This window comes from Balaenoptera borealis (assembly GCF_965194805.1).
Source record: "Balaenoptera borealis genome assembly, chromosome: X".
In the NCBI taxonomy this organism is placed as follows: Eukaryota; Metazoa; Chordata; class Mammalia; order Artiodactyla; family Balaenopteridae; genus Balaenoptera; species Balaenoptera borealis.
The window spans coordinates 36,872,018-36,891,340 of NC_138881.1; the positions used below are offsets into that span (position 1 = coordinate 36,872,018).

Sequence of the window (19,323 nt, forward strand, 5' to 3'; positions counted from 1 at the left end):
AAGATATTTACCTCTTGAAATAATTACTTATGTGAATGTTTAGAATCGTATTTAGCACTGAATTTCTCTTACAGATTATTGCAAATTTCTTCTTTTAATGGAAAGATGAATGCACTTAATGAAGTTAATAAGGTGATATCTAGTGTATCGTACTACACTCATCGGCATGGTAATCCTGAGGAGGAAGAATGGCTCACAGCTGAACGAATGGCAGTAAGTCCTTTGATTCTACTTTCATGAATAATAATCTATCTAAGGCAAAAATCAGAATAGCTCTACTTTTAAAGTTAGTAATATTAACATTTTAAAGAAAACTTTGAAATTGGGAGGTGTTTGGATTGATTTACAACTCTGTTAATCCTGAGAACTTTTTGTGATAACATGGTTTATTATTTGGTATATTTGGTGATATATAATTGTTTGATGATAATGGATAGCTTAGCACATCTTTGATAAGCTTACTGCTGAATGTAGGTGTTCTGAAGTAATTATTAGCTTGTCAGGTGGGGGTTGAAATTGAGTAAATAAAGGTGATTTGGGGAATAGATTGGGTAGTATCTGGTAGCTATTGAATGAAGTGGCCTATTCATTTGACGAATTCCACTTAAAGATTTTAAAATAGGAAATATAATTATTAGAATAAGATACACATGAGTTAATGTTTTGTTATCATTGTAAGGACTTCGCTTAAGCACTTATATTTACATCATTTTGATGTTGAAAGTTTAGGAAACTTTATTTACCCTAGGTAATTTGCATATATTATAGTTTAAAAATGAATAAGAGGGCTTCCCTGGTGGTGCAGTGGTTGAGAATCTGCCTGCTAATGCAGGGGACATGGGTTCGAGCCCTGGTCTGGGAAGATCCCACATGCCGTGGAGCAACTAGGCCCGTGAGCCACAACTACTGAGCCTGCGCGTCTGGAGCCTGTGCTCTGCAACAAGAGAGGCCACGATAGTGAGAGGCCCGCGCACTGCGATGAAGAGTGGCCCCCACTTGCCGCAGCTAGAGAAAGCCCTAGCACAGAAACGAAGACCCAACATAGCAGTCAGTCAGTCAATCAATCAATAAATAAATCTTTTTTAAAAAAAACAAAAAACCCTTGACATAAGTGAATCCATTTTTTAAAAAAATGAATAAGAATGCTACTTAAATATTGGTTGAATAACTTTAGCGCATACTGTCTGACAGTACTGAGGAGACATCTGTAAAAGAACTGTCCTTGACCTCAAGGAGGCCTCAGTTTAATAGGGAAAACAGTGATTAGAATGTGATAAAAGGTATGTGGAGGATGCCTAGACACATTGGCCCTGTGTTAGGGGTCAGGTGGTAGTCATCTAGTTTTGTGTATCTGGTTTGTCTGTTCACCTTGTGGAAAGTCGAGCACAGAGCTACTCAGTGTGGTCTGAGGTCTGGTTCTGGTCCTTGAGCTGTTGCCAAGGCTAGATGAATATGGCAGATGGCATTGAGTGTTTAGAAACTTCTGTAGCAATTTGATATTGCCACATTTTAATTGTATTCTACAAAAATACCTGTCTGTAATAGATTAGAAGTAAAAAAGGACCTTTACCAGCTGAGAAGTGTACTTCTTTTCTCTAGCACATTTTGGGGCTAAATACTTTTTATTCTCATTAAATTGAATAGTGTAAAATCATACAGTGTGGTCTGTTACCTTTGTATTGTATCATGAGTTAGTTTTCTTTTGTTGATTTAAATATTAAATAAATACCTGTCAAGCAATATAGCATAGTGTTAGAGAAACACAGACTTGGGAAGCTTTCAGCCTTGATTCAGATTCTGGTTCCAACACTTCTGAGCCTGTTTACTTTTCTGTAATAGGGTAATACAGCCCTCATTAGGGTTGTTTAGAAGATTAAAAAGCTAATGGATAAGCAATAATAGTGTAATTGGTTAATAAATAAAAGTAAAAAAAAAAGTACCTTTTCACCCAAATCAAAACTGGTATAAAAAAATATAAAGATCCTAAAATGGGTCCTATAACCCACCATACCTAAACCATGGTGATCGCTACATTTATTTATTTATTTATTTTAAAATTTTATTTATTTATTTATTTTTGGCTGCATTGGGTCTTCGTTGCTGTGCGCAGGCTTTCTCTAGTTGTGGCGAGCAGGGGCTACTCTTTGTTGCGGTGCGTGGGCTTCTCATTGCAGTGGCTTCTCTTGTTGCGGAGCACCGGCTCTAGGTGAGCAGGCTTCAGTAGTTGTGGCTCGTGGGCTCTAGAGCACAGGCTCAGTAGTTGTGGCGCACGGGCTTAGTTGCTCAGTGGTATGTGGGATCTTCCCAGACCAGGGCGCGAACCCGTGTCCCCTGCATTGGCAGGCGGATTCTTAACCACTGCGCCACCAGGGAAGCCCAATTGCTACATTTAAATAATAATTTTCTGAGTAAATGCTGGAGTAAAATCTTTTTAATGATTTCACTGTTTCTAATTATGGAAACATTTCTGTATGTGCAAAATTAAGTTCCATGAAATTATTGGGATTTTTCATAATTCTGTATCAAAAGAACACATAACCATGTTACATTAGTGCATTATATTTTGAGTTTTTAAATTCCTCCTAATGTTTAAAAGCGTGAACAAGGGACTTCCCTGGTGGTTCAGTGGGCAAGACTGTGCTCCCAATTCAGGGGGCCCTGATTCGATCCCTGGTTGGGGAACTAAATCCCACATGCATGCTGCAACTAAAAAAAAAGAAAGAAAGAAAGAAAATAAACCCTGGAAGCTAAAAGTGTGAACAATACTTTATGTATATATTTTTAGAAGCTTTGAAACAAGTGTTTGAATTCTATTTAGGAGTGGATACAGCAGAACAATATTTTATCCATAGTCTTGCGAGATAGTCTTCATCAACCACAGTATGTAGAAAAGCTAGAGAAGATTCTTCGTTTTGTCATCAAAGAAAAGGCCCTGACCTTACAAGATCTTGATAATATCTGGGCAGCGCAGGTAAGGAATTTAAGATGGTGGCTCTTTGGTTTGTAAAAGAAATGTACTAAAAACTAAAGAAATGGTAGTAGTTGTAGTTAAATGGGATGAAGACTTACACTGTTTGACTTTCAGTATAAGTAAATGCTTATTGTTTACAGAAGTCCTGTCAAGAATCCTTTTGAGATGGCCAGTAATATTTTTAAAATAAAAATATTCCAACGTCTACTGTATGTATTTGGTAAAGGTTGGCAATTTGTAGGTTTTAAATAAGAGGCAAACAGTAAAATAATAAGAAATGTCTATTGAAAGAGTATAAGACATCCATAATTGGTTTCTTCATATACTTAAAACAAAGAACAATGTCAGGAAAGTTAAATCACTAGATTATTTACAAAAACCTGTAATAATCCGAAGGATTAATAGCTTTTAGAAGGATAAGTAACCTTTGCTCTCAGAGATAGAAACTATGTGATTCCTTTGATTATCCTAATGACAAGTTTCTATTCATGGATCACTTGGGAAGTATTGATGAGTTCTAGATTACAAAGCTTTGTTTATTGAGTCTGTAGAAACCAAGAAAGCATTCAGTTTTGCCTTTGACTGCTTAAGGTTCCAGTTTTGAAACAACACCACTGGTGGGCCTTATTCTCCTATTTGCAATGTTAGAACTGGCATGTTAAATTCAATAAACTGTAATAAAAGTTCACATGAATTCCCAAAGTCTATATTAACCATGTATGTCAAGAAATTGAGTTGTCAGGTTTTAGATGGCAGTTCTAAAACATGTAAAATGTTAGGAATTTTCTTAGGTTACACAGTTAGTCAGAGATGGGAATACTTTGTTAATTAATAGTTTTCCACAGACAGTGTATGCTACTTATTGCTGTTCAAATTTTAGTATGCTCTGATTTTCTTCGGTTTTTCAATAGGCGGGGAAGCATGAAGCCATTGTGAAGAATGTACATGATCTACTGGCAAAGTTGGCATGGGATTTTTCTCCTGAGCAACTTGATCATCTTTTTGATTGCTTTAAGGTAATAGTTAACATAGTAGTACAGTTTCATTTTTAATAGAATTAATTCATTAAATCTATGAATGGTTCTTACCCAATAAGTACTTAAATGGAAATCATTAAACAGTTTCTAGTGTAAAGGAATTGACCATTGTTTTCTTTTTCAATGAGATCTTGCTGTTCATTTTTATAATAATAGTCCTCATAAATAAGGAATTTTTTTTTTTAATTCAGTTGTCAATTTGAATTCCTTTCCCCTAGCAGTTTGTGTTTTTATTATAGGTTCAAGTGAACTGTAGGACTGCAGGGAAGGATTAATTGGTTGCAATGAAAAATAAAGAATCAACAGCAAGGACTACCAATACCTTAATAGTCTGGGGTGATATGCACAGGCAAATTGGAAATGTAATTCATGGACTTAATGGAAATGTAATTCAAAAGGTAGCCCAAGAGCTCCTACAGTCATATCTGCATTGGTGCCATCATGCACTTTTTAAAGCCATATTGTGTAGTGGTCTCTCTCCAGTTACTAGTGCTGGGTTTGTAAAAGCCAAGTGTTTGGTGAATTTGTGGATTAAGAACACAAGATGTTATGGCAGTGTTCACAGAGGGGCATTCTGTTAACAACTGGCATTAGATCACGAAGATATCTTGTTAAAAATAACAGTTATAACAGATATACTGACTGCTGGTGGGAACATAAGTTCCTGCAACCACTTAGGAGAATAGTTTGGTGTTTCTGGAAAAGTGTAAGATTTTCATGACTTAATCAGTTTGACTTCTGAATATATACTGTAGAGAAACTCATGCATATGTACACCAGTATACACAGTCAACATTTGTGGCAGAATTATTAATAATAGCTAAAAATTGCTATGTAAGATGGATAAATTGTGGAATGTTCATATAATGAAACATAACAATGAGAATGAGCAGATTTGAGCAGCTCAACCACAAGGGTGAGTCTAATAAACAGAAGGTTGAAGAAAGGAATGAAGGCACACAAGAATTCCATATACCTTGATTGCATTAACATAATAAACTTCAGAAATAGACCCAGCTAGCTTCTGGAGTGCTGCTTACCATATTATTTTTGACCTGGGTAATAGTTACATAGGTGTTTACATTATGTAGTATAATGTGTATGTTTGTACCTTTCTTGATGTGTATTTCACAATTGAAGAAAAAATAATACCAATTACTGGCTTCTACCCAAGACCAATTAACTCTGAGTTGCTAGGAATGGGGCCTGGGAGTCTGTATTTTAAGCAAGATTCTCAGATGAATCTTAAGTACATTAAAGTTGTAAATCACTGCCTTATGGAAAAATTAAGTTTGAAGTACAACAAAGGCAGCTAAGGAAATAACAGAATCAGTTACGGTGGGTACTCTAAAGTTAATTGCCATTCATTTTTAATTTTGAGATGACTTATGAAATGATGGTACATGACCAGTGATGACCGTGATGGGAGGAGAAAGAAGAGGTTGATTGTTACTACATTCTCTGGACCCTCCACCCCCTCTTCTAAGAGTGGTCTAAATACAATAATAGTCTAAATATAAAAATAATTCCATCATCTATGCTCCCCCCCTTTGGATTAATAGATGTTTATTGAGCGCTTACTATTTGGTAGCAAGCACTGTTTTTTGAGGTGTTGGTAAAACTAACGTTCTTATGGAGTGTGTCTTGAAACTTTCTACTAAAGATGATTCAAAAGAAGCATGAAGTCCCGGTCACTTTGCAGTTCTTTATAGAGTGCAACCAAATGATTTCAAAGCTTATTGATTAGACTTATGTACTTGCCTGGTCTAGCTGGTCTAGTTTTTCAATGTTTGAGTTCTAATTAAGTCCTCGTTCTTCTAAGTGGTTATACCAGTTTACAGTCCCATCGAGATTTTCACATCCTTGCCAGCACTTGTTTTTGTCAGAATTTGGGATTTTTGACAGTCTGCTTGGTATGAAATGTTACTTCATTGTCGTATTGGTTTTTATATCCTTGATCACTAATGAAGTTGAACATCTTTTCATATGTTTCTGTTCTCCTTTTGTGTGTGTGTGAAAAGCCTATTCAAGTCTTTTGCCTAATTTTTCCCTTTTGAGTTGTTTGTACTTTTCTTACTGATTCTTAGGAATTCTTGAGATACTCTGAACACTAGTCATCTTTATCAGTTCAAGTGTTGCAAATTGTGGTGTTTTTTTTTTACTCATGGTGGCTTTGGATGAACAAATGTTCTTTATTTTTTTAAGGAAGGAATTTTTATTTATTTATTTATTTGGCTGCGTTGGGTCTTCGTTGCTGTGCGTGGGCTTTCTCTAGTTGTGGCAAGCGGGGGCTACTCTTCATTGCGGTGCGCGGGCTTCTCATTGTGGTGGCTTCTCTTGTTGTGGAGCACGGGCTCTAGGCGTGCAGGCTTCAGTAGTTGTGGCATGTGGGCTCAGTAGTTGTGGCTCGCGGGCTCTAGAGCGCAGGCTCAGGAGTTGTGGTGCACGGGCTTAGTTGCTCCGCGGCATGTGGGATCTTCCCGGACCAGGGCTCGAACCTGTGTCCCCTGCATTAGCAGGTGGATTCTTAACCACTGTGCCACCAGGGAAGCCCTGAACAAATGTTCTTAATGGATTCTCCTTTCCATATTTAATGATTTTAGTATATGTCTGTTAGAGATAAGTACATGAAGAAAAACTTCACAATATCGTTATCATACCTAAAAACTAATAATTCCTTAATACTGTCAAATAGTGATGAAACTTCAGTTGCCTCAGATTATACCTTATTTTTGGAGTTTGTTTGAGCTAGGCTCCATGGTTTGTAATCAGTTGCATATGTCTTTTAAGTCTCTTTGAATCTACAGTTCCCCCCTTTTTCTTTACTTTTTCCTTGTAAATTATTTGTTGAGGAAACTGGATTGATTATTGCTTTGCTGTATATCAAAAGTATGATACAGAGCCTTTGTTGTTGTTGTTTTGCTAGAATATATCATAGGTGGTTATGTGCTCTTCTTTAGGAGGCACATAATGCTTGCTGGTCTCTCTCTTTAAAATGTTCTTAATTGTAATATAGTCTAATATTTCAGTCTTTTCTTATATTCCTAGCAGCTTTATCTTATTCCTTTCATAATTTTAAGGGGTCTAGGAGGAATTAGAAGTGTGCGCTCCAGTTGACTGATGACATATCCTGTATTTATCACATTGTAAATGTCTGAGTAATAATTCCATTGAAAGGATCCTTTGTAGTTTACTTAATCATCCTTCTGCTATTTGCCATTAGGTTGATTTCAGTTTATTTTCCAATAAACACTGATTATCAACTTTATACATACACCTTTCCTCATCTTGTTTAGCAACATCCCTGACCTCTACCCACCAGATGCCACCAGCCTGCACACATACCCCATTGTATAAACTGGGCATTTAAAAAGTACCATTTTAGAGAGGGGTTTTTGTTTGTTTGTTTGTTTGTTTTGTTTTCCATTTTAGAGTTTTTAAATGAGTATTCTGTCTTCTAAATTGAAATAGCATTGTATCATTTCTGTTCTGTGTAAGTCTTGGATAATAACAGACTTTGTTATAGACTTCTGTTTTTAAATGCGTGTAATGCACATTGCTCTATAAAAGGCTTTTTTCATTTATTATGAAAATCTTTGTATATCAAGTTGTCTTTAACATCTTTTAATATAATTTTAAAGGCGCAAATGACAGACTGAATCTAAGGCAGTAGTTTTCCACAGGCGGCTGTTCTGCTTCCCAGAGATGCTTGGCAATACCTGGAGATATTTTTCGTTGTCACAGCTAGGAGGAGGAGTTGCTACTGGCTTCTAGTGGGGTAGAGGCCAGGGGTGCTGTTAAACTTCCTACAGTGCACGTGACAACCCTCCACGAAACTGGAAAGAGAGTTTTCCAGTCCAGAATGTTTGTAGTACCAAGGTTGAGAAACTCTGATCTGCGGTATTTAACTGTAAATGGAGATTCTTTTGTTTTTCCTGGAGTTTAAATCTGTCCTATCTTATCGCTCAGATACCACTTGAATAATGCTGTGCTCAGCTGTGTTGTTTTTCTGATGAATATAGTTTATCCAGTGACAATTTTAAGCAGTGACCAATAAATATGTGTTGTTTCCATATCATTTTAAAAAAATTTTCTAGGCCAGTTGGACAAATGCAAGTAAAAAGCAGCGAGAAAAGCTACTTGAGCTGATACGTCGTCTTGCAGAAGATGATAAAGATGGTGTGATGGCACACAAAGTGTTGAACCTCCTGTGGAATCTGGCCCATAGTGATGATGTGCCTGTAGACATCATGGACCTGGCTCTCAGTGCCCACATAAAAATACTAGATTATAGTTGCTCCCAGGTGAGGTTGTGCTGCCTTGCTCACTTTTTGTGACCCTTCTCCTTCACCATGAGAATGGCTTAGATATAGAATAGTTCCAGGTTTTTCTGACATTGTTATTTTTGAAGTGATCTTCAAGAATTGACATACTTTGTTCATGTTAAGTCCACCTTCCTCTTAGGTCTCTATGTCTAAGTTTCGTGCATCATCTAAAAGCAGTTTAGTCTTCTTAGTAGAAAGACGGTATAAACAAAACAAGTAATATACTGGTGGTAGTGTCAGATGTATGGTGCTGAAATACCAGTTTCAAATATCAATAGATCATATAAGATATTAAAGTTGATTATGGACTTTAGAGGTAAGAGAAGTTAGGTTTTCTTTGCTTCTTATGGAAGTTAAGAAAAATTAGTAGAACTTCCTAAACACTAAAACATTTAGTGCCTTCCCTATGAGCAGATCACACAACAACTTCCCTGCATTCTAACTTGTAGCATGTGTATCTTTTTAATTCATGGTAAAATGAATATTGCTGAATAACTAATTTCCTATACTAATGAACTGAAATTTATATAAGAACTAATAAGCTCACGTAAGTGTAGGTGTTTTGTTTTTTGTTTTTTATTTTTTTACTACACTTGTACTAGTAGTTCATTAAGTATGTAGTATACCAAATAGTAATAAGAACCTTGAGTTTAAATTATTTCATTAAAGAGAGACACAAACACAAAATAAAAATAATCTGTACTTAAAATTGTTAGGTACACAAACCTACATTTCTGATTATTATTGACTCAGGGAAGGAGTAAAGTAAATAAAGTATGAGAAGTAAAATATATCTGAAGTAATTTTGATTTTATAACATTAATTTTTAATTGCTTATACCTGTTTCTGTCTCTTTCTCTCCTTGTGTGTGAATTTATTATTGGTGAATTTTTTTCACTCAGTTGCCATACTGTTTTCTTGGTAAAATATAAATTTTCAATGTTCCTTACTATGCTAAAAACAAACCCATACAGAGTAACAATCGGAGTTACATGTTATTGCTGGATTTTATTATGTGGTAGAATCTCTTAATACATTGGGTAAAGCTAAATGTCTACCTCCTGGCAACTTTTAAAATCAAACTTTTCAGTGTGCTTAATACCTTTCTGTAGATATGTCTGAATCTGTGTCATGTTGAGTTTTTATAATAGTGTTTTACTTTTGGGAGTTTTGGTAGTATATGTGGAATAAAAATGTACTTAAAAGCAGCTTTTTATTATCATTAAATTCTTCACTGCAGTTACAGCATAATGTGTATGATGCTAATCTTATAAGAAAAGCTCTATTTTGTAATTCTCAAACTAATTTGAAGGTGGAATTCTCCTGAGTATTGACCTATATAAAACATTGAAATTGTTTTTTAAGGACCGTGACACACAGAAGATACAGTGGATAGATCGCTTTATAGAAGAACTTCGTACAAATGACAAATGGGTAATTCCTGCACTGAAACAAATTAGAGAAATTTGTAGTTTGTTTGGCGAAGCACCTCAAAATTTGAGGTAAGGCTTTTAACAGAAAATTTCAATATTTTTATTTATGTATTTTATTGAAAAGAAACGGCATTGTCAGTTGGTGAAAGCAAGTTTTAAAAAAGAAAATTACAGTGGGGTGACAGGACACTTACACATGGATTAAATTTGAACAAAAGAGGATTCCTTTATCATATCCACCTCTTTTATTGATGAGGAAGTCAGACACAGTTTAGTGATAAGTATCAGAATACAGATGATAATATTGCTTTCATGTCATCTGTTCCAACTCTTACAACCAGAAAGTACAAGAACAAATTATTCCAGTAACTGAAGTTTGGCATGTAAGATATTTGAAGTCGGCTATTTAACAGAAATTTAGCTAAAATAAATCAGAAAAAAGTATTTTTAAACTATACCTGTCAGCTTTCATCATTTGAACATACCTGAAATCTAATGTTTGAAATTAACTTTTAAAACTATTTAAAAAGCCAATAGGTTTATTTTACTGTGAAAACTTCTGTAGTATGACATTTCAAAGTTAATAAAACGTTAAAACATTGCAAAGTAAACCAATTACGGAAATATAATGTCTGTAAGAAATATATAATACGGATTAGGGTAGGTACAGGCAAAAAGGGAAACAAAGCAGGAAGGATAAAATGCAGTGAGGAATGAGATTAATAGATACAACACATGCCACTGAAATTATCTGGCATACTTGATGGAAATAAGAGATAATTCTGTACTTTGAATGCCTAATAAATAAAATTTTAACGAAAGCACTTTCTTTGATTAAATTCTCCACTACATTTACAACATAATCTTTGTGGTGCTAATGTTACAAGAAATGTTTCTATTTTATAATTCTGGAAATAATCATGTAAACTTGTAAGTGCTTTGGTACTACTGTAGTATGGCAGAAGAAATCAGTCATTGATTTTCCCATAGTGTGAAATTGGAGAATATTAATGCATAGTTTTTGTATGAAGTAAGAATAGTGGAATTAATGTCTTGTTTTTGAGGTATTGATTATTTTCTTTTAAATAGCTTAATATTGTCATTAAAGAAAATAAATGGCCCAAAGTTAATTCTGTTGTGAAGGAAACCATTTTAAGTGTTTAAATTAGTATCTCAGAATTTAGATTGTATAAGCTCTTTCGATTACAACAGAGTTTAATTGCCTAATTATATTGTTAAGTTCTTCTCGTTTCAGTCAAACTCAGCGAAGTCCCCATGTATTCTATCGCCATGACTTAATCAATCAACTTCAGCACAATCATGCCCTAGTTACTTTGGTAGCAGAAAACCTTGCAACTTATATGGAAAGCATGAGACTATATGCTAGAGGTATGTATTGTAAGCTAACATGAACTATGAAAAATAACAGCAGTTTCCCTTACCAGCATTTTTTTTTTTATTAGTCACCTTAGAAGTGACTACAAATGTATTTTTAAAGATGCGAGGTAGTTGATTTTATAAACTGTGTTCCTTTATGAACCTGTGATCCACTTTTACTCCCAAATCTTACACATTCTAAACTCCAGGCCAGCATTTCAAGGCTCTTTACTAAGTGCTTGCCTTACCCACTCTCCTTGTTAAATTGATTTCTTTTTCTTCCCTGCCTGGGAGCTCTGCCTGCCTATACTACAATTGGTTGTTACCTTCCTAGGTATGTACCTGACTCATTTTCATCCTTTGTTTCCTTACTACCACCACCCTTATCTTTTCAAGAAACCTTTTGTCTAAGTCTGTTCTTGCAAATACTATAGTTCTTTTGTAATCCTAAGTCCATGTTTCATAAGTTCTTCAGACTTTATGAATTAAAAGTTTATAAGAAAGAGATCCGAGGCTACTAGAATCCACATGTTTACATTGGTTTCAAAGTGTGAATTTGTTTTAACATGTTAAGGTAAAGATTTCTGTGGTGTTAACAGTCCGTTTTTAAGCGCCTGCCATATGTGGAGCTCTGTTTCAATGTGCTTTTGCCCTCTGACAGTTGTGTCTGAGTCTGTGTGCTAGGGTACAGATGGGTTCTTAGTACATATTCCTCTGTCTTATGCCAAACTCATAGGCCCCAAAATAAACCCCAGAACTATCTTGTAGGTTTAAGTTTCTTCACATTGCCATAGAAAGAAAACTTTATATTACCACAGAGATAGAATTGAACATAATGGTTACTTGAACATACCACTCCTTTAACATGTTATAGTAGAGTCTGCAGAAGCCAATATATATATTAAAAATGAGGATATTTCTAATACTCATTATTTGAAGAGTTAGAGTAGATTCTTGGCATTGTTGAATAAAATTCCAACCAAGGTGCTTATAAATCACAAGGTTTTTGCTTAACACTTAAGGTACATACATACATTTCCATATAAAACTCAGATAAACATAATTGAAAAACTAAGCAGCTCTCAAGATACCTGAACTGATTTTGTTGACTCTGTTCTTCCATTTACCACTCTGGGCCAGCTGAGTCCTCCTAGTTAATAGATTGCATAGCCAGTTTAAGCATCAGGCAACTGATAGGCACCAGGCAATAATCTTTTATCATTTCAGTCCTAAGTTCATCTAAGTAGCATGATAGAATAATCAGGACAACATAGGCATGCAACCATATGATTTATGTTATATACCAAATGCAAACAAAATCTGAGAGAGGCAAAAGAGGTTTGCATGTAGTACTCCCAAGCATTCAAACATCTCGGCTCAGTTTAATGTAACTCACATTCTGTTAATGATGTCACCTCTTCTTGATGGTACAAAGCCCTCACAGATGCCAATGCAGGCCTTCCCCCCAAATGAAGCCTTAATATAAACCACATGTGTTGCATTGCTAATCTTTACTTAATTTATTTGCATGTGGTATTTCATTTAATTTCATTGTCAGAGGTTGAGAATCCTGCTCTCGAGGCTATCAGGAGATGATACACGTACATTTCAGCCTCACTAGGGTTTTCTTTTCCTTTGTAGTCAAATTCTACATGAGTCATTGCTTCATCTCAATTTCATGGACTGAATGTCTTCAGGCTTCAGTTTCCCCTTCTTATATTGTCTGTGTCTTCACAAAGTAAGCGATGTGAATCTGCATAGTAAGATTGCCTAGATTTTGAAACATGACCTAACATATTAGGTGTATGACCTTGAACAAGTTATTTATGCTAGAATAATGCCTGGTACATAGTAAGCCCTTGAATTCTTGTTGCTACTGATATGGTCCCCTGACTTTATTGACACCATACCTTCTGTTCGTCCTAACTAACTTTGATACCTTTTCTTCCTCTATTGTAGTAATCTTCTGATTAATACTGATCAGTCTCCAGATACTTAAATATGGGGAGAAAGTAATTTTTAAAGCTAGTAAAATTCTCCTGTTAAAACAAACTTTTCACACCATTTGGAAATCGATCAACCACCAGTTTCCAAATTTGCAATTCAAAAATAAATTATGTTTTAGCCTCTATATAATAAAATGTTGCATGGATCCCATTAGGTATGAGACATTATGCAGCAGGATAACATCAGGCTTCTAGTTTACTGATATTCTCAATTTCTGATAAGTATTTCACCAGTATTATTTGTCCTGCCCATGTTTCATCTGTACTAGTATCTTAAGCTTTGGCAGGAGGGGTGACGACATTTCCTCAGTAGCATGGTCAGCTGATTCTGCCTCCTGTTTTAACATTATTTAGATAAAAGTAATGAACTTACTAAAATTATCTTCAGTATTTACTCATGTGTTCTTATTGCCTTCAAGCATTGGTGCTTACCAAGTCATTTTTTAAAAGTTTTTTATATGCATACAACACAGTATAAAACCATCTCTCAGTTTTCAATTAAGGTTTACCTTATTGGTAGGATAGGCTTTGTACTGACTTGAACACTTATAAAAGTTTTATTTACCATTTTTCCTGGTTTCTGGATAGAGTTGGAGGACTTGTCTTTATTGTAGATCACATTTTTGCATTCTGTCTTCTGAGGACTGCCACTTTCAATTAACCTCCTCATATACAAGGAAACCCCAATAAAATTAACAACTGATTTATCAGAACATTGGCGGCCAGAAGGCAGTAGGACAACCTATTCAAAGTGCCAGGGGCAGGGGAGGGACCTGACAACTAAGAACCTTACATTCATCAAAACTGTCTTTCAGAAATGAAGGCAAAGTAAAGACATTCTCAAACGTTGCAATAATTTGTTGCTAGCCAACTTGCCTTTGGAGAAATACTAAAGGAAGTAATTAGGCTGAAAGCAACTGACAGCAGACAGTAATTCAAAGCCACGGGGGGCGGGGGGAGCGGAATAGAAGACCTGAACACTATAATAAACCCATAAACTATACCTAAAAGATATCTGTAGAATACTCCACCCGAAAACAGCAGAATGTACGTTCTTCTCACGTATACACAGAATATCCTCCAGGACAGACCATACTCTAGGCTATAAGCAAGCGTTATTAACTTTAAAAGCATTGAAATTATACAAGTAGGTTTTTTGTACGCAGTGGAATTAAATTATAAATTAAAGAGTATTTGGGAATTTCACAGGTGTATGGAAAGTATACATTCTTTACTAACCAGTGGGTCAAAGATGAAATGCCAAGTGAAATGAGAATATGCTGAGATGAATGAAAAAGAACATAAAATGTCAAAACTTATGGAGTGTTCCTAAATCAGTGCTTAGAGGAAATTTATACTGCAGAATTCCTGTATTAAAGAAGAAAGATAGCAAATCAGTAACATTTCACCTTCAAAAAGTAGACTAGAGAAAACTAACCTGAAAACAAAAAGGAATTAATAAAGATTAGAGCAGAAATAAGTGAAATAGAGAAGAGAAAATCAATGAAACTGAAAGTTGGTTCTTTGAAAAGATCAGCAAAATTTACAAACCTTTAGTTAGGCTCAGTTGTGAAAGTCAAAAAGGAGAGACCATCACCACTAACCTTAACAAAAATTTAAAAAATAAGAGAATGCCAGATTACTGAAACTGACTCAAGAATCAATTGAAAATTTGAATAGATGTATAACAAGTAAAAAGATTGAATTAGTAATCAAAAAACTTCCCACAAAGAAAAGCCCAGAACCAGGTCATTAGTGAATTTCATTAGTGAATTAGTGAATTTACTGAATATTTAAAGAAGAATTAACACCAGTCCTTCACATATTCTTTCAAAAAGAGGAATACTTCCAGGCTCATAGTATGAAGCCATTATTATCCTGCTACCAAAATAATACAAAGACATCAAAAGAAAATTGCAGATCAGTATACCTTGTGATATAGTCAAAAGTTATCAAAAAAACAAGCAAACAGAATCCAGCACCATATAAAAAGGATTATGCACCAGGGCCAAATGGAATGTATCCCTGTAACACAATGTTGATTTGACACCCCAAGTCAATTGTAATATACCATATTAATAGAATAAAGGGCCAAGACTATGAGATCATCTCAGTAGATGCAGAAAAAGCATTTGACAAAATCCAACACCTTTCATTATAAAAACATTCAACAAACCAGGAATAGAAAGAAGTTTCCTCAACCTGATAAAGGGCATCTCAAAAAACCTACAGCTAACATCATACTTAATGGTGAAAGACTGGCTGCTTTTCTCTTAGGATTAGGAATGAGACAAGGATGTCCACTCTAGTCCCTTCTATTTAACATTCTACTGGAGATGCTAGCGAGATCAACTAGACATGAAAAAGAAATAAAAAGCATCCAGATTGGAAAAGAAATTGTAAATTATGTCTAATAGATAACACCATCTCATATACAGAAAATTCTAAAGAATCTGTTAAAATCTATTAAAACTAATAAATGAGTTCCCCTAGATTGCAGGAATTAAGATCAATATACAGGAACTTCCTTGGTGGTCCAGTGGTTAAGACTCTGCGCTCCTGGACTTCCCTGGTGGCACAGTGCTTAAGAATCCGCCTGCCAATGCAGGGGACACGGGTTTGAGCCCTGGTCTGGGAAGATCCCACATGCCACGGAGCAGCTAAGCCCGTGCGCCACAACTGCTGAAGCCTGTGTGCCTAGAGTCCATGATCTGCAACAAAGAGAAGCCACCGCAATGAGAAGCCCGTGCACCGCGATGAAGAGTAGCCCCCGCTCTCCGCAACTAGAGAAAGCCCACGTGCAGCAACGAAGACCCAATGCAGCCAAAAATAAATAAATTAAAAAAAAAAAAATGAAGACATTGATTACCATTACTATGTCTAAAGGGTCTCTCACAATCAGAATTCTTTGGCACTAGCATACACATACCATAAGATCCAGGGTATGAAAATACCAGTAATTAATGCTAATTAAATTATACAATTTCTAAAAAAAAAAAAAAAATTACATAATTTCTTATTCCCGCATAACTTGCCTCAACTTTCTGGAAGGAATGTCACTGATTCCCAAGCAGTTGAAAGCACTTGTTCAGAACATTTACTTCAGCTTTCTTCTGCTCTAAGCCACAAATTAACTTGACCATTTCCAGATCATATATGGCTTTTTCCAATAAAATAAAAACAGAAAAACACTGTCCAATGTGTTTTTAGGACCAGAGGTGCTTTTAAAGGTTTTTTTTGCTCTGGTCTTTCATTGCCAACACTGAGACTTTTTTCTTCCATTGTAGGGTATACTCTAATGAAAGTAAAACCAAAGGGTTTACTAGCTTTATTTTATTAAAATTTTTTTAAGGAATTTCCAAATTAAGCTAGGCCTAGTGACCAATATATACCCATCGTCGTGCCGTGATAGAGGGTAGGTTTTCTTAAATTTATCTGAGAATGTTCAAGGCTTTCATAACATGCTGGTGGTGATTATGGTATGATAACTTCATTATGTAGAGTAGCATCTTGCGTTAACTATAACTTCCTAGATAGAGGTTAGCAATATAATTTTTTATAACATAGACCACTCAGGTCAGTCTTAGGCTGTAATCAGAAATTACTTCATTATGTATGAAAATTGGGCAAAGGGGTTGTATGAAGAATTATTTTTGACAGCACATTTAACAGACTATTTTCTTTTGGTTATGTGAAAGGAAAGGTTATTTTGGTTGGGAAAAAAGGAGATGGGTAGAAACTACCAGTAATTAGTAAATTTCATGTTGCCTTTTAGTGATAAAGGATTAACGACTTTTTAACTGACTTATCTTCCTTTGATTAAAGTCAGCAATGATATGGATAACCATGTGTATAATGCAAGATTTTTCTTAATTTGCAGACCATGAAGACTATGACCCACAAACTGTGAGGCTGGGAAGTAGATATAGTCATGTTCAAGAAGTTCAAGAACGGCTTAACTTCCTTAGGTTTGTTTTAAACAATTAGTGTTGCTCTTTTTAAGACAGATAAAGAATACCAAGTTGATATGCTATATGACTAGGTCTTTGTTAGGTGGCTCTTGCCACATTTTATCTCCCCATGTGGAAATCATTACATGAAAGTCACAGGACATTTCCCTATGTGTTCATTATTAAATATTTTTAAATTATTGGCTGAGTTTTAACTTTTCTTCTTTGCAGTATTTGAAGAGAACACATTTAAACCTTTTGTATAGAATTCTGGTCTTCATATTTGTTTATTTTTAAAGAAGAGATTTCCATATTTTGACAGAAGCAGCTAGAGAACCATATTGACCTTAATGATATCATAGACACTAAGGAAATGGGGAGAAAAGGCTGTTGGACCAGCACCCCAAAAGAGTGATTTGAGTTCTTTGGTGCCTCGTTTATCCTAACAGTGGCTGACAAAGGCAGTCTGGGGTCATGGGTTAATAACATTATTCTGATAGGGATGAGGAAAAGAGGTTTATTCCCTTAAGCCAAAGTTAAATGTAGTCCAAGGCTTGATTTACTCATTGATGTTTAGCTTTTAATGATTATACACTTGTAGATTTGAAATTGTTAAAATTTTTCATGATGAGAGGTTTCTTGTGAATTCAGAAACCACATCATATAGCAGAAGAGCTTATTCAGATCATAAGCATGCTGAGGGAAATGCCCAGATTATGAGTGCCTCAGAAAATCTATTGCATTTATTATTTTGATACACTGGGGAATTTTCTCCTGGGCTACATTAATTATAGGCTTACGTTTATTGAATTATGTGCTTACTTGGAAACACTGACATAAGTAGTTACATTAAGATTTTAACTTGAGGGAAAACTAGACACCAGATTTTAAGAAATTTGGCATTTGTTTAAAGTGAAGTGGTTTTGTGTGTGTTTTGTTTTTCAACCATCTGGATGGAAGGACCTTCCTCCCCAGATTGAGAATCATTGCCGTAGTGAGCCATTGTTATTGATTGGTGTGTGTTGTATCTTTTAGATTGCCTAGAACAGAAGAGTGGTTATCAGCTCTTTTGCTAAATTAAAGTTTGGGATCAGAGGACTTGTTTTTAGTCCTTGCTCTATTAGTACCTATCTATATGACCTACAGCAATTCTCTCAAGGGACGGGAACCGAACTTTACTCACTCTGTATTTGACCTGTGTTAAATGCTTTACATTTAATTCTCATAGCAGTGCAGGGAGGCAGGTATTATCCCAGTTTGATTAATAAGAAAACTGAGATTTGCATGGCTTAAACTAGCTTGTTTGAAATCACACAGCCAGTATATCATAGTGCTGCACTACTCAACTGGGTGTATCTGACTTAAGTCTGTGCTTTTTCTATTAGACCAGTGATTTTTCAAACCTACCTTGGAGCCTTAGGGCTTCTGAGGAGCTTCCTCCAAGATTTCTGGACAAGCAGTAGAGGTTTTATCCCCATTTCTCACTTCTTTCCTCCTCTTCCCAACAATTGAAACAGCTCTGCTTTTATTTTTATACATTGGCCTTCCAAATGGAATTTTTGCCTGAAGAAAGTTTTCTGCTGCTGTTTTTAAAAACCAAACCAAACCAAAACACAACTCAAAACTGAAAACAACTGTATTTTATCATATTGGACCTCAGTTTCCTATCTGTAAATTAGAGCTGACAGGCTTAGGTAGGACAGGTGCTAGAAGCCCTCTTTAAGCTCAGCAATACTATGAAAATATCAAAGACACTAGAATTGATAACTCAAAATGCTTTGAAATGAAGAGGGAACCTTAAATACATTCACCTTACTATGTAATTGGGAATGGAGCCACCATTACATTAGCTAAAGATTGTGTTAAGTTCTTCAGAATAAAACGAGATGTTCATTCTCTTGTCATTCAGAGATATGGCCGACAGGGTGGGTGGATGAATGCTAAAAGAAAAAGGAAGCTAACAGAAGAAACTAGTTGAAACAGAATTCACTTGAACTAAACCTATAGTCCCAAAACTAAAAAGACCCTCGAGAATGCCACTGAATAATTAATAAGCATCCTGTTGAGTTTTGACATTAAAAAGTTTAAAATATGTCGGTTATTCTGTTCAATGTGGCCAAGTACTGAGTGATGAATATTAGATCATCATCAAATATTAAAATTTAAGCAATTTTAACTCTTCAGCGTTGATGAGTTGGTTATCTATAAAGTCACATAATAGAAT

General features: G+C 35.3%; 1 protein-coding gene across 8 annotated transcripts in view; it reads left to right on the plus strand.

The window, feature by feature from the left end:
• USP9X (ubiquitin specific peptidase 9 X-linked) overlaps window positions 1–19,323 on the plus strand; it is a 120,062-nt gene that overhangs the window by 45,050 nt on the left and 55,689 nt on the right. For 6 of the 8 annotated variants that reach the window (XM_082378039.1, XM_082378033.1, XM_082378035.1 and 3 more), the window contains 7 exons: window positions 75–213; window positions 2,819–2,971; window positions 3,883–3,987; window positions 8,106–8,312; window positions 9,699–9,835; window positions 11,007–11,155; window positions 17,030–17,117. In XM_082378039.1, coding sequence (XP_082234165.1) covers window positions 75–213; window positions 2,819–2,971; window positions 3,883–3,987; window positions 8,106–8,312; window positions 9,699–9,835; window positions 11,007–11,155; window positions 17,030–17,117 — 978 coding nt within the window. The remainder of the gene's footprint in view (window positions 1–74; window positions 214–2,818; window positions 2,972–3,882; window positions 3,988–8,105; window positions 8,313–9,698; window positions 9,836–11,006; window positions 11,156–17,029; window positions 17,118–19,323) is intronic. The other 2 variants (XM_082378036.1, XM_082378038.1) reach the window with 1 other exon arrangement.